Genomic DNA, 16,233 nt, shown 5'->3' with positions numbered 1-16,233 from the left:
AAGAAAGCCTGGCACAGGACCGGATTCAAAGGGAGCCGCAAGGACTCCCGAGGACAAGGCTGGTCCAACTCCTCCAAAAACTCCTTTGTGTACTTGGAGTCAGATTGGAGGTCGAGGTGGAGAGCTTTCCCCATGTTTTGCACGAAGCTCGTGAAGGACAGACGATCAGCTGAATGACCCTCGAGGGGGGAGGCCGAGCGAGACCGAGGTGCCGCCGAGAAAGAGAGAAGCCTCCCGAGAATAACGAGGCGGCCGATGTGTCCCCCTGCCCCAAGCCCCTGGACGCCCCCTAAGGGAATGCGACGGGCTCGAGGAGCGCTGACGCCTCAAGGGCACCCAAGGTGAGGACCCTGGGGTCTGGGGCACCGAGGCCCCCTGGCGCCGAGGAGACACGCCTCGGGAAAAAGAAGGGGACCTCCCCGAAACTGGGGCCTCCCAGAGCGGCGACTTGAACAACCGAGCGTTGGACAAGGACAACTCTGAGATCCGGAGAGCCCCGGCAGCGCGACCGCCCGGGGACCGGCCCCGCCTCGGGGGGGGGGGGGAGGGGGAGTCCCAGGATTGCTTTGCCAAGCGGCGAGACGGGGTCAAGGCACGCTTCGGCCGGCGCTTCAGTTTCAGGCGTCCTGAAGGCGAGGAATGCCTCGAGGGCTGAGGCGAACAATCTGAAGAGGAAAGACGCCAAGACCGGCGCACCTTACGCCAAGACCAGCGCACCTTGCCCCGAGGGGCCTCGACGCGACGCTCAGGCTGGTCCATCGCCTGCGAGACCAAGGCCGGAGCCAAGCGGGCCAACGCCAAGGAGAGCTCCGAGGATATCATGGCCCGAAGCATATCCTGGAACACAGGCACCACAACCATAGCTGGCATGTCAGGTGCAGCAGTGCATTCCACCGAGGGCGACCTCGAGGGTGAGTATTCCCTGGAGGTGGAAGCACGCTTGGAGGGCTTAGACTGCCTCGACGAGGCCAGAGGAAGAACACTCCCACCATGGATGGCTGGAGACTCTGAGGTTGGCTTCCTCACCGGCGCAGACCCTGAAGAAGGAAGAGGGGACTTACCCAATGCCGATACCCTCGAGGTCGAGGCGGGGCCTTTCGAGGCCGAGGCCAGCTTAGCCAGGCCTGAGGTCATCGAGGCCGAAACCGAAGCTCGGGCCGACGTCGAGGCCGAGACCGAAACCAGGGCCTGCTTCTCAGCAAACAGCTCAGCCATGCGGGCCATCGACGACGCAGGGCGCGCTTCTAGAACGTGGCACACCGGGGACAAGTGCTCCCAGGCACAAGATGCACCAACTCTCTCTCTCTCTCTCTCTCAAAAAAGAGAAATGAAGAAGCAAGAAAACCGCCCATCAGGCCTATTGCCTGAACAGTGGTCCCAGACTAATTTTGTAACTTACCTCTAGTCCTATCCCTATAACCTACCTCTACTCCTATCTGTACCCCTCAATCTCTTTGTCCTCCAGGTACCTATCCAATCCTTCTTTGAAGCCCTGTAGCGTGCTCCTGCTTATCACATCCTCTGGTAGCACGTTCCATGTATCCATCACCCTCTGGGTGAAAAAGAACTTCCTGGCGTTTGTTCTAAACCTTTCCCCTTTCAATTTCTCTGAGTGCCCCCTTGTACTTGTAGTTCCCCATAATTTGAAAAATCTGTCCCTGTCTACTTTTTCTACACCCTTCATGATCTTGAAGGTTTCTATCATGTCTCCTCTAAGTCTCCGCTTTTCCAGGGAGAAAAGCCCCAGCCTTTTCAGTCTGTCAGTATATGAGAGGTCCTCCATACCCTTTATTAGCTTAGTTGCTCTTCTCTGGACTCTCTCAAGTACCGCCATGTCCTTCTTGAGGTACTTAGTCGTTCACGCAGAACATTGAAGTAGGGACTAGAGAATGACATGGGGACCATTTACCGCGGTAAATTGTGGTTACCACAGTAAATCCACAGGAATGGGGACAAGACTTTGCACTCCCCTAACACTATTCCTGCCATGTGTGACTGAAGTATTCTGTTAGCTTGATTTTTCTATGTAGCATTCTGTAGTAATTTTGTTTGTTCAGTTTTCACAATAGTGGAGGGGATATTTGTGAAAGGAATGGGAGACAGGGGTTTTGTTGATCCTTGCTCTGTATTATTTGTGTTTATAAAATGACAATTATACAGAATATTCTCTTTTTATACTTTAATAAAATAAGTTCAGTGTAAAATTATAACTATTCGATGCTTGTGCGGATGGGATCTGACAGTTTGCAGGGTGGGGACTGAGCTCATGGGGATGGGGCAGGGACGGGGACAAGCTGACAGGACGGGGCAGGAACGGTGATAAATTTTTTTCCACGTGTCATTCTCTAGTAGGGACATCTCAGCTCTGTAGAAAAACTAGAACTGAGATGCGCGCCCTACACCAGGTGGGAAGGCACTCGCGCATGCGCGGTGCAGCAGTCACGAACTTTCTAGAGTTCTTCAAGCAAGATTGCTTGTCAGGCTGTCCACACTGGGGCTCTGTGGATGACGTCACCCACATGTGAGAATATACTGCCTGCTTGTCTTGGGATAATTCAATTTCCACATCCCATCCCCGTAAATTTTGCCACAGTCCTATTCCTGTAAGCTCTACCTTAACTACACAAGCCTCAGACACTTATGATTTTAAAATGTTTGAGGCTTGTGCAGATGAGGATGGAGCTTGCAATAATGGGGCAGGGACAGGGGATAGAACGAGAAAATGAGTTCCCGCGGGGACTGGAAAAAATTTGTCCCCATTTCATTCTCTATGTGGGATCTCAGAGAGAAGATACTTGTTACTGCGGAGCTATTGCTGCGATGACAGAAAGCACTGTCTCCATGTGAAAATGCTGAATCTGCAGAAAGGCATTGACCGACGAGACCCATAATGGGTTCCAATCCTGAGTCGTTGGCATGATGAAGTATATTGAGTATCTTTCTTAAGCCTGATTTGCTTTTTGGATCTGGCTCTACAGCTTGAATATCCAAAGACACTGCAGAGTCGCCCTGACCTATAGCGCCTTCTCCGGCCTTCCTATAGGAGAATCCAGAAATAAATCCCTGTGTCCTTCCTGTATGATATCCAGCACCCATTAATCTGAGAATATCCATTCCCATTCCTAGAGGAACTCTGACAGCCAGCCTCCAATGCAAGGAAGTGCAGCTTGAAGCCCTGGCATCATTGGGCCTTCTTAGAGGCAGGGCTGCTGAGAACCCACAGCCTGCTGGTGTTTGGGGTTGCTATAGTGTTGGCAGTAGATCTGGGAATATCTCTAGGCAGATGAATTGGGAATTCTGGCAAAACCTACATGAGGGATGAAAATTGCTGTGTCTACTCCCAGGGTTACATCGAGGCTAGTTATCTGGCAGGGAATTAAGGCGGCAATCCGCCACACTGGCCATAAGGTCATCCAGCCCTTTTCCAAAAAGCATTTGACCCTTAAAAGGGAGTCTGCCGAGAGTCACCTTGGAGGCTGAATCTCCAGCCCAGTGGAGAATTGAAAGGGTCCTGCAAATTGATATGGCATAAGCTGAAACTTTGCCCAGAACTCTAATGAGCTCACATAATGCATCTACCACATAATCCACCCCCCTCAAGCACTAGCTGGGGGCAGGCGACCTCGTCTGTTGAGGGATCCCGGTGCAATCTTATGTGACAGGCAGTTGCTGTAGCCTTAATGCCTGAAGAAGCCACCTCACAGAGTTTCCTCAAGACCATATCCACCCTGCGGTCCTTGGAATCTATAAGCATCATTCCTCTTTCACTAGGGTGCACAGCTTGGTTACCTGCACCACTGCCAAATTCACTTTTGGCTGCTTAACCCTTTCAGGACCATAAGGATCGTAGGCCAATTTTTGTGGTTTTGACGACATTTTTATGGTAAAAAGGGCTTGCAGATGCCAAAAAATAGATTTTTTTTGTGAAATATCATTATTTTTTTAAAAAAAATCACACTTCTGGCTTATGGACAGTGTGGCAAGTGAATCTTCTCGTCAATCTGGCAACGACGCTAATGAATGAATGTCGGAACCAGTTTGTTTACATAAAGGCAGTATCATATGGAATCCGTACATATCAAATTTAGAACTGTAGACTATCCCAATCAAAATTTATAGGATTTTAAAGTTATGGGACAAATATGTCCCTTGGTCCTGAAAGGGCTACATAGCTGCTGAAACTCTGGCGCCATAGGATAAAGCTTAGATGTAGCTTTAGTTTGAAAGAACTCTAGTGTCTCCCATTATTCTGTTACCAGAGCAGTGGAATCTAGATGTGCAGGAAAAAAAGGACATCAGTGCATTTTTCTTATAGCACTGCTGTTACCTACTAATTTTTGATTGGGATAATGCTGCAACCTTCTTTTTCTTTTTGTAAATATTTGGTGTACAATAAAGTTAAAAAATATCATTGAATAAGGCACTGAGAATTTACACAGAGCTCACTGGCTAATTTGCAGATGGAAAGGATTTCCTAGTCTGCTCTTACAGCCAATTGCTTACACAGATACAGCAATTAACCATACTTTGACCGACCCAAGCAAATAAGAGCACATTAAAACCTCATGTTTTTCAAGTTATGTTGAAAAACACTGAGGTTAGATCATAAATACAAGTCCAAAGTAGATTGAGAGGCTTTATTAATTTTTAATATCCTTTAGATGCAGAGGGGGAAAGAGAGATTAGGTTCTCACCTTGACAATCTTTTACAGTAGATAGGGAAGGTATGCTCCTGAGAGTCTGTTGCAGGAGATACTGATCACTGCTTTCAGCACCTCCTCCTTCTCCCTACTGCCCCCCAGTCAGTTTCAAAGCCAGTGACAGCCCTACAGAACCCCCAACAGGAACTTGATCTGTTCATACAAAGAACATAATGCTCACAGACATGTCAAGGAGAGGAAGAGAGCCAAGTTAACCCTTACTAATAATCAACCATAAGCAAATGTGGAACTCAAGGGGAAACCCCTATGGAACTATATACATATAATATACAATTTCTTGAAAGCAATGCCAGTTAGCAGAAAATTCAGAGATGCAGCCAATAGTCCAGGTAGGAGCATAGACAACGATGGGTGTGGAGGTTCAACATACCATCCCTAATTTCTTTTTCCAGTGCAATAGGGGTGATATGCTGAACCAAGGGACATACTTAAGCAGTCCCTGAAACCCCAGGTGGGAGAGATAAGCCTGCTTGCAAAACAGAGCTCTAAATGAGGAGTCCTCCCATGCCACCACATCCACCCTATAAAACAGTGAAAGGTATGATGACCAAATTGCTGCTCAATAAATCTCATCAAGTGGAACTGTTTTAGATTCAGCCCAATAAGAAGCAATTCCTCTAGTCGAGTGCAAAGAGCGAAAGGTGGATGCTTTCCACAGACAACACATGACGAAAGAGCTGACCTAATCCAAGTTTCTTTCAAATTTACTATACCGCCCACTCGAACCTTCTAGGTGGTGTACAAAAATGCCTTAACAATATACCAATTAAAATATAATTTAGTCTAAAACAAACCAAGGGAAAAAACAATTTAAAGACACAGACGAACAGGAACAGAAGGGAAGAAGGGATTAGAACTACAATTGATAGAAAGAAAAGAAGACACTTAAAGGGAAGAACAAAAGGTTGGGGAAATAAAAAATGGAAATATTACTTAAAACTAAGTCGTCCTGAAAAGGACAGTTTAGGTTACAAAAGCATTGCAGAAAAGGAATGTCTTTAGCATTACCTTAAATTTGATCAGTGTTGTATTTTCCCACAAGTAGTTGGGTATGCTGTTCCAAAGAAAAGGAGCATTAACCAGAAAAAAATGTGGTCCTCATAGTACTGATTTGTTTCAGTGAGAGAACAGTAAGGAGATTATGCGCGGTAGATCGTAGAGACCTAGTTTGATTAAAGGGGATAAGCAAATTATTAATGAATTCTGGCTAGCTATTTGCTTTTGTTTTAAAAGTTAGAAGTAAAATTTTGTAAGTGATCCTATGCTCTATAGGCAGCCAGTAACTCTGGAAGCCGGCCTCCCCTTCTTCACTGGATTCTTCAAGATGAAGAGATGGTCCGAGATGCGAAAATCATTTGTAACTTCCCAGTATCTCAAGATAGCCCTCCGGACATTCAGCACCTTCAAGACTTTGTCCTTCTTATTAGAACCAGAGGGTTGGAAAGCTTGAAGTTGAACCTTCTGGTTGATATGAAACATCTTTGGTAAGAAAGAAGGGATGGTCTAGAAAGCACAGTTACTTACCGTAACAGGTGTTATCCAGGGACAGCAGGCAGATATTCTTTACGCATAGGTGACGTCACCGACGGAGCCCACGGTACGGACCTTTTTACTAGAAAGTTCTAGTTGGCCGCACCGCGCGTGCGCGAGTGCCTTCCCGCCCGACGGAGGAGTGCGTGGTCCCCAGTTAGTATAAGCCAGCTAAGAAGCCAACCCGGGGAGGAGGGTGGGACGTAAGAATATCTGCCTGCTGTCCCTGGATAACACCTGTTACGGTAAGTAACTGTGCTTTATCCCAGGACAAGCAGGCAGCATATTCTTTACGCATGGGTGACCTCCAAGCTAACAAAGAGGGAGGGGGGATGGTTAGCCATTAGGAAAATAAATTCTGAAGTACAGATTGGCCGAAGTGCCCATCCCGTCTGGAGAAAGCATCCAGACAGTAGTGAGTAGTGAATGTGTGAACTGAGGACCAGGTGGCCGCCTTGCAGATTTCCTCAATGGGTGTGGAACGGAGGAAAGCAACAGAAGCGGCCATAGCTCTTACCCTGTGGGCCGTGACAGCACCGTCTAGTGACAGACCGGCCCGAGCGTAACAGAACGCGATGCAAGCTGCAAGCCAGTTGGATAGCGTCCGTTTAGAGACCGGTCGACCCAAACGATTCGGGTCGAAGGTCAGGAAGAGCTGAGGGGACAAGCGGTGAGCCCTTGTACGATCGAGATAGTAAGCCAGGGCACGCTTGCAGTCAAGACTGTGCAATGCCTGTTCTCCGGGGTGTGAATGAGGCTTCGGGAAGAACACAGGCAAAACAATGGACTGGTTGAGGTGAAAGGCTGAGACCACCTTTGGAAGGAACTTTGGATGGGTGCGCAGAACCACCTTGTCATGGTGAAAAATAGTGAACGGTGGATCGGCAACCAGTGCATGAAGCTCACTAACCCTCCTGGCAGAGGTGATGGCAATGAGGAAAAGAACCTTCCATGTCAGAAATTTGAGCGAAGTTGTGGCAAGTGGCTCAAAGGGAGGTTTCATGAGGGCAGACAAAACCACATTCAGGTCCCAGACGACCGGAGGAGGCTTCAGAGGTGGTTTGATGTTGAAGAGGCCCCTCATGAATCGGGAAACCAGAGGGTGAGCCGTGAGAGGTTTTCCTAGGACAGGCTCATGGAATGCCGTGATGGCACTGAGATGGACTCTGATTGAGGTGGACTTGAGGCCTGCGTTGGACAGGGAGAGTAAGTAGTCTAGAACAGTTTCCACCGCTAAGGAGGTGGGATTGTGATGATGACGGAGGCACCAAGAGGAGAACCTGGTCCACTTCTGATGGTAACATTGGAGGGTGGCCGGCTTCCTGGAGGCGTCCAAAATGAGACGGACAGGCTGAGACAGATTTCCTGTAGAGGTTAGCCCGAGAGAAACCAAGCTGTCAGGTGGAGGGAAGACAGATTGGGATGTAGTAGAGACTGATGTTGCTGTGTAAGTAGAGTAGGAAACACAGGTAGAGGAATGGGCTCCCTGGAGCTGAGTTGAAGTAGAAGGGAGAACCAGTGTTGACGAGGCCACCGGGGAGCTATGAGGATCATGGTGGCTCCGTCCCTGCGGAGTTTGGATAAAGTCCGCAACATCAGAGGTAGAGGAGGAAAGGCATAGAGGAACCGATCCGTCCAGTCGAGCAGGAATGCATCCGGGGCCAGACGGTGAGGAGAGAAGAGTCTGGAGCAGAACTGGGGCAGCTGATGGTTGTGAGGAGCTGCGAATAGGTCCACCTGCGGAGTGCCCCAGCGAGCAAAGATGGAGTGGAGCGTGGGAGGATCCAAAGTCCACTCGTGAGGTTGAAGGATGCGGCTGAGATTGTCGGCCAGGGAGTTCTGTTCGCCCTGGATGTAGACAGCCTTGAGGAAGAGACTGCGGGCCGTGGCCCAGGTCCAAATGCGAAGAGCCTCCTGACAAAGGAGGCGAGATCCGGTGCCGCCCTGTTTGTTGATGTAGTACATGGCAACTTGGTTGTCCGTGCACAGAAGCAGAACCTGAGGGCAGAGAAGGTGCTGGAAGGCCTTGAGAGCATAGAACATGGCTCGTAGTTCCAGGAAATTGATGTGATGGAGACGCTCCTGCGGGGTCCAAAGACCTTGGGTGCGTAGGTCTCCCAGGTGAGCTCCCCATGCATAAGGGGAGGCATCCGTGGTGATGATCATGGAATGCGGGGGCAGATGAAAAAGAAGGCCCCTGGAAAGATTTGAGGAGTCCAACCACCATTGTAGAGATCGCTGAAGAGACGATGTCACAGAGATGGGATGAGAAAGAAGATTCGAGGTCTGTGACCACTGGTTGGCCAGAGTCCATTGAGGTGTTCTGAGGTGGAGTCGTGCCAGGGGAAGCACATGAACCGTCGAGGCCATGTGGCCCAGGAGGACCATCATTTGTCTGGCAGAAATGGAGTGATGAAGGAGCACCTGACGACACAGGCGTAGCAGAGTTCGCTGACGATCGGAGGGGAGAAACGCCCTCATTAGTGTGGTGTCGAGAACCGCTCCGATGAACTGAAGTCGCTGTGTGGGAAGCAGATGCGACTTGGGGTAGTTGATCTCGAATCCCAGAAGATGGAGGAGAGAGATGGTATGATGAGTGGCTTGTAGCACAAGTGGAGACGTAGGTGCTTTCACTAACCAATCGTCCAAGTAGGGAAACACCTGGAGGTTGTGAGACCTGAGGAAGGCCGCCGCCACAATGAGGCATTTGGTGAACACTCTGGGAGATGATGCCAGGCCAAAAGGTAGCACCTTGTACTGATAATGGCGATGGTGCACCTGGAATCGTAGGTAGCGACGTGAGGATGGATTGATTGGGATGTGAGTGTAGGCCTCCTTGAGGTCCAGGGAACATAGCCAGTCGTTCCGAGAGAGATGAGGGTACAGCGTGGCAAGGGAGAGCATTCTGAACTTCTCCTTGACGAGACACTTGTTGAGGTCCCGGAGGTCGAGAATGGGACGTAGGTCTCCTGTCTTTTTTGGAACTAGAAAGTAACGGGAGTAGAATCCCCGGCCCCTTTGTTCCAGAGGTACTTCTTCGATGGCATTGAGTAGAAGGAGGGATTGGACCTCCCTCAGGAGGAGGGGGGTTTGAGTTGAAAGAGAAGCAGACTCTACGGGAGGATTGTCTGGTGGAAGAGTCTGGAAGTTTAGAGAGTAGCCGTGGCGGATGATGTTTAGGACCCACTGGTCCGATGTGATGACCTCCCAACGGCTGATGAAGATGTGAAGCCTGCCTCTGATCGGCTGAGGAAGAGGCAATGAGGGTGGAAGACTGGCTAAGCCCTGGAGAGAGGAGTCAAAAGGGCTGAGATGGTTTGGCAGGAGGAAGAGCCTTGGCCGGTTGATTAGACTGGGCACGAGCCTGGGTGTGCTGGTGTTGGCGGGCCCGCCTAGGTTGCTGTGGAGGTGGATTGAGCGGCCTAGCGGAGAACCTGCGCTGATATGAGGTCTGTGGTCTGTAAGGACGAGCAGGAGGAGCCTTTTTCTTTGGTTTAATGAGAGTATCCCATCTGGTCTCATGGGCAGAGAGTTTCTGTGTGGTGGTATCCAGGGACTCTCCGAATAATTCGTCTCCCAGACATGGGGCGTTGGCTAGTCGGTCCTGATGGTTGACGTCCAGATCAGAGACCCTGAGCCAGGCCAGACGGCGCATAGCCACAGCGATGGCAGATGCACGAGAGGTGAGCTCAAAAGAGTCATAGATAGAGCGCACCATGAATTTTCTCAGTTGAAGCAGGCTGGAGATGTGCTGCTGGAAAAGTGGAACCTTATGCTCTGGCATGTACTTTTGCATGGCGGAGAGTTGCATTACCAGATGTTTGAGGTAGAATGAAAAATGGAACGAGTAGTTGTTTGCCCTGTTGGCAAGCATGGCATTCTGATAGAGCCGCTTGCCAAACTTGTCCATAGTTTTGCCCTCTCTGCCAGGAGGGGTGGAGGCATAGACACTGGAGCCCTGAGTCTTTTTTAAAGTGGACTCCACCAGGAGAGACTCATGAGGGAGTTGGGGTTTATCAAATCCTGGGATTGGTATAACCCTATAGAGGCTGTCCAATTTACGGGGGGCCCCAGGAACAGTCAGCGGGTTCTCCCAATTTTTATAAAAAGTTTCCCGTAAGATATCATGCACGGGCAACTTTAGGAACTCTTTGGGAGGTTGATCGAAATCTAATGCCTCCAGGAAAGCTTGTGACTTCTTAGAGTCAGATTCCAGAGGCAAAGACAAAGCACCCGACAACTCCCTGAGGAATTTAGAGAAGGAAGATTGTTCAGGTTTAGATGCGGTATCGGGTGCCGAAGGCTCTTCATCCGACGACGATGCATCCTCCTCGGTACCGGTAGGGGATTGTTCCCATAGGTCCGGGTCTCTGACATCGGTATGTGCGTGTCGAGAGACTGGAGTGGAAGGCTCGGCATGGTGAGTTTTAGACAAAGATTTGCCTGAGCGTACCGAGACGTTACCAGGCGATGTAGACCTGTGTCTGTCTCGGTCCCGAGAAGTACGGTGCCGGTCGGAGTCGTGGGGAGACCGGTGCCCTGCCCGGTCCCGAGGAGGATCGGTCGTCGTCAAGGCCATAGCCTCGGCATGGGAATGGAGATGCGGTGCCGAGAGAATGGGCATGGAGGAGTCCATAGGTACCGAGGGAGTGGATACCGGTTGGACGGTATGGGTCTCGGGCCGGTCTGGTACCGAGAGCAGCGGTGCCAAGATAGAGGGTAAGAGCTGCTTAAGTTGCTTGTGGAGTTGTTCCTGCAACTTGTCCTGGAGGATGGCCGCAATGCGGTCATCCAGGGGAGGCACCGGAACCACTTTTTTCTTCTTTGGTTCCATGGGTGCCGCTCTACACTCCGGCGATGAGGGGGCCGATGACGAGGCACTCACCGAAATCGGAGTGGAGCGTTTTTTGGCTCGGCGTGGAGCCGAAAGGACTGGTGTCGTCCCCGAAGTGGGAGGGCGCTCAAGGGTGGAAGGCTTCTTAGCCGGCTTACCTGGCGCCGGGGGCGCCGATGTCGACTCAGGCGGTGTCGAAGTGGTCGGTGTCGATTTCGACGGTGCCGCAGATGAAGAGGTCGAATCCATAGTCGGGCCGGTGCCGAAAAGTAGATTTTGTTGGATTTGACGATTCTTCAAAGTGCGTTTTTTAAGAGTGGCACAGCGGGTGCAGGAATCCGCCCGATGATCCGGTCCCAAGCACTGTAAACACCAGTTGTGTGGGTCAGTGAGGGAGATCGGGCGTGCACACCGCTGGCACTTCTTAAAACCGGGCTGCGGGGGCATGAATGGGAACACGGCCTCCGCAAAATCAAACCCCGAGGCCTGGATCGTGCTAACAGGCCCCGCCGGGGCAGGAACGAAAAAATAAAGCAAAAGAAAGAAATTTTTTTTTTTTTTGTAATAGAAAGAAAAAAGCACCCGAAGGTGAAAAAATCGAAAAAAGAACGCGAGCGGGAAGGCAAAAGGAGTATTTCAACAACGTTGAAAAACACACGTCTTCTTCGCTCCGCGGAAACGAAGAAACTGGGGACCACGCACTCCTCCGTCGGGCGGGAAGGCACTCGCGCACGCGCGGTGCGGCCAACTAGAACTTTCTAGTAAAAAGGTCCGTACCGTGGGCTCCGTCGGTGACGTCACCCATGCGTAAAGAATATGCTGCCTGCTTGTCCTGGGATAAAGCTGAAATTTGGCAGCTTGTTTGCATGCCTTTCTCCGTGTCGAATCTGACACCTAGGTAATTCCAGTGACTGAATGGGCTTTTTTTCAGACACAGAATGGTGCCCTGTGACTTTCTAGGCCAGGAGAACCTCTGTCTTGGGCTCTGAAAAGATCTCTGGGAAGAGGATCCAGAGGAGAAAAGGCGCAAACAGCAAGAGCCTCAAAAGGACCCATGGAACTGCCCTTTCGCAGCCCAAGGCTTGTTGTCTGGAAGTGACTTTAGACCGCAATCCTAGACACTAGCTATGACATCATCTAACCCCTGACCAAATAGCAAATTGCCCCTGAAAGGAAGTCTGCTGAGCGTGGCTTTGGATGGGGAGTTTCCAAGCCCAATGTCTGATCCACAAAATCCGGCAGGCAGACACAAAATAAGCAGAGACCTTGCCTACTACCCTAAGCAAGTCATACAGGGCATCAGCCATGTAGTCCACTTCCATCAGTAACAGCTGGGACAGGTGCTCCGAAGACACTCCTCCTAAGTCAAGCAAATTAGAATGACATGCTTGAGCAACAAAAGAGGCTGCCACAGCAGCTCTAACTGCCAGCGACAAAGCATCAAACTGCATTTCCAGCAAAACTTCCAGTCTACGATCCTCACTGGGTAGGGACATGCGCTTTGTCACCTGAGCCACCAAGGAGTCCATTTTAGGCATAGAAAACATCTGCTGGAACTCCTGGTCTAAGGGATATAACTTGCACATTTCTTTCGCTACCTTAAGATGGGGATCCATTGCTCAGAAACCAGGACTTTGATGTCTAGATGCCACATCTCACTCAACAGGGAACACTGGGTAGCAGGAAGGATCAATTTTGAGCTCCTTCAGAGACTCAATAAGGAGGTCCATAAGGGGAGCAGACTTGAACAGTCTGTGAACAGATAGGTCTTCACCCTCATCCACAGGTCTCACTCTTGGAAAAACACAAAAAGCATCCAGATCATTATCCTCAGTTTTCCATCCAACCGTTGGATTCTAGGGGACATGCAGGCCTTCTTGGCGAAACAGATGCGGAACTATGGGAGGGCTGTGCGGCTGGCTGGTCATACTCCAGGTGACCCAGAAGGTGCACTAGCACCGCTGACATAGGCTTCCCAGAGCAAGTTTACAAAGTCAGGCATGAAAGGCACAGAGGACCAAGAACCCCCTTCAATTTGGAGCCATCAGTGCCCTTAAGAGGCACTGGCGCCACATTCTGGGACTCTGAGAGGCTAAAGTCATCCTCCAACCATCCCAAAAACCTCTTGGCAGCCTTAATGAGATGGTCAGAGGCTGAACCAGAGGTCCCTACCTCACCATCTTATGCAGCAGTACATGCTGCGCAAAGGCGCTCTTCTGGTGCCCAATTAGCACAAACTTCACATGAATTCATGAGACTGTAGCTTGAGGACTCCATCTCTGGTGGTCAGAGTTTAAAACGAGGCTTTCTAAGGAAGTTTGACAACTTAGAATTCAAATTGGGAAAAATCCGCTGAAAAAATAGCTGTAACTCCAATGAGGACAGCCAATATCAGTGATTTTTTTTTAAGATGGGGAACAAGGCTACATTGAATAAAACCTTCAACACTGCAAGGAGGGAAGAGGAAAATGCAGCTAACACCATGTGCGCTACAAAGAAACGCAATTGGTGTCTGTACAGCCTGCACTAGCCCTCCTGATCAGGTCAAGGAGTGAGCAAACAGTAGAGAAAATACCCTAGCTCCACAGTTCAAGCAGGCTGGCTGAGCAGGTCCCTGCAGTATCCACCTGTTAGCTGCAGAGCAAAGCCTGCTCCTCTCACACAGGCTAGGCAGTCACCAGAGCTGTACTGAAATATGAAGTCCTGTGAAAAACCTCAAAAACCTCACAGAAAAAAAAAAGATGACTGAGCAGGCACTCTTGCATAAGAAATAACTGACTGGGAGCAACAGAGCAGAAGGAGGTGCTAAAAGCAGTTAACAGTTTTTCCTGCAATGGACTCGTAGAACCCTTGTTCAGCAAACTATCCCTACTGCACTGGAAGAAAAGGTTAAGGAAATCCTACAATTGAAGCCCTAAGCTAACAACATATTTACTCAGCAGATAGGGAGGAAGGACCCCCCCCCCCCCAATGTGGCTCCATCTTACATGCTCAGAAAACTGAGTAATTCAGAATTTCACTCAAAATTTGGTGGGGCTGAATTCATTCTGCTTGACAGAGGAAAGCCTTATGACTTTCTATCAGAAATGAAAGTGATGTACTAAATTGTAGCATGCTATAGGAAGGTATGCTCTGTCTAGAGTAAAAATCAAAAATTGTTTATTGTTACTTTGTCATTCTAAAAGCATTTTTTACAGAGGCTTTGAAATTCTTAAGATCTAGATACAGTAGAAAATATCAGTTCTGCACAATTGAATTCAGATCATGTGAAAAAAAATGTGAATTATATCAATACAATTGTTTTGTTAACAAAAAGCTCCACAAATATGCAAATAAATCCAGCAATTTACACTCCATAAAGAGTAGTCTTCATAAAAGATGTAAACACCCTCTAGAACAATTCACAACAAAAAAAACTTGTCCACAAATGCCCAAGTCCAACTTTGGGGGCTGGAAATTCCTGTAACCTTTTTATTTCAATAACGACCTAAAAAACAAAACAAAATGCTATTAGTTCCCAAAAAACTGACTAGCATTTTTTATTTCACATATACCACATGATCCCCAAGTATGTGCATAAACTCCAACTTATGATTGTACCTTCTATTCCAGTGAGTTTCAGTCTTTAGGATATTGAGTCAATTAGGTTTCAGAATATTTACAATATGAGGGGGGGGGGGGGTACTGAAAGGTTCTCAGCCCAACCAAGAAGAGAATGATGTGTATATGGTTCAGTCAATGATATGAAACAATGTCAAAAAGCATAGAATTTTGTTTCTGCAATTTGGCACTTAATGAAATAAGATAACACAGGCACAAGAACAATCTCACAGAGACGAATGTCAGGAAAAGAATGTTCTTGGTGATGGCCCCAATGAAGTGGAACTCCCTTCTGAAGGAATTAAAACTAGGAAAGAACACCAAAGAAAGTTCAAGAAAGGAATAAAGATGATACTCTTAACAGAACACTTTAGCAAATAAAGAAACATTAGGGGGAATAACAACATGGAGGAAACATCAGGGGGGTAAACTCACAAATACAAAGAAAGGCGAGTATACGACAATACAGAAACAATTATAGTATATGTATATAGATCAATTTAATACATATAACGAGACAGGGGTTTTACATCAATACAATCTCTTTAACAGTTTTAATTATAACATCATCTTACATAATAAATAAATGGATCCATATTACATTGCAATTGATCACAGTCAATAAAATCTATCTAAACCATCTGAAGTTTTTCAGATTCTTTCGTGAGGGAGAGCGGGTTTGTGAACCCATGCAGTTGCCACCTATATGATGAATTAAAGGATTTCAGAAGTTGAAAACCTGTCACAGCTTCAGCTCCTGATAACGCTGTAATAGTGAAATGTGGTGCTACATCAGGCTGGCTGGATACAGTCTAAATTGATATAAGAAGGCATTTTACCAACTTTGTCTGAGTACCAGTGAGCACAAGAAAGTGCGTATGAGAAGTACAAGAAACAACAGACTATATGAAGCATTAGCATGGATTAATTTAGAAAAGGTCTTTGAATGAACTTTTAACAAGCTTCCGGTTTTCTACCGCTAAATCACAGTTCAGATGGTTTAGATAGATTTTATTGACTGTGATCAATTGTAAATGTAATATGGATCAATTTATCATCTACTATAATAAAACCCTAAGCGTGCATGCGCACGCTTACCTGCATGTTCCCTGATCCGTATGTCCGTGGTCGGCATGTGCGCTTTGACCCCCCCCCTTCACTCACTGTAAGGAAAGAAGGCAGTTTGTTGTCGTTGACCCCACCGCACCCAAACCCCCATTGAGCCTCCCATCTGCCCCTCCAACCTCTGCATGTTTCCATCTCCCCTCCCCCCCGCCACTACTGCCGCCATGCAGCCAACCCCACTGACTCTCCCATCTGCCCCTCCCACCGCAAGACGATCTACAAACCTCCTGGCACCAGCGGTGTCCCCAGCACTAACACACTGCTTCGCGGCCTTCTACTTCCAATTTCCTCTGCCGCGTCCCTGATGACATCAGAGACAGAGACGCAGCAGAGGAAATTGGCAGAAGACCGCGAAGCAGCGTGTTTAAAGTGCTGGGGACGCTGCTGGTGCCGGGAGGTTTGTAGATCGTCTCGCGGTGGGAG

The 16,233-nt window shown here is 48.6% G+C and overlaps 1 protein-coding gene across 3 annotated transcripts in view; it reads right to left on the bottom strand.

Moving 5' to 3' along the window:
- Window positions 1-14,222: 14,222 nt before the first annotated feature.
- TRA2B (transformer 2 beta homolog) overlaps window positions 14,223-16,233 on the bottom strand; it is a 360,067-nt gene continuing 358,056 nt past the window's right edge. For all 3 annotated transcript variants that reach the window (XM_033947301.1, XM_033947302.1, XM_033947303.1), the window contains one exon: window positions 14,223-14,572. In XM_033947301.1, the coding sequence (XP_033803192.1) occupies window positions 14,562-14,572 (11 nt within the window). In that variant the 3' untranslated portion in view covers window positions 14,223-14,561. The remainder of the gene's footprint in view (window positions 14,573-16,233) is intronic.

The sequence above is a fragment of the Geotrypetes seraphini genome, chromosome 5, assembly GCF_902459505.1.
Source record: "Geotrypetes seraphini chromosome 5, aGeoSer1.1, whole genome shotgun sequence".
Classification (NCBI taxonomy): Eukaryota; Metazoa; Chordata; class Amphibia; order Gymnophiona; family Dermophiidae; genus Geotrypetes; species Geotrypetes seraphini.
Note: the sequence above shows the minus strand (reverse complement) of the source record. Positions and strands in the feature narration are given on the sequence as shown.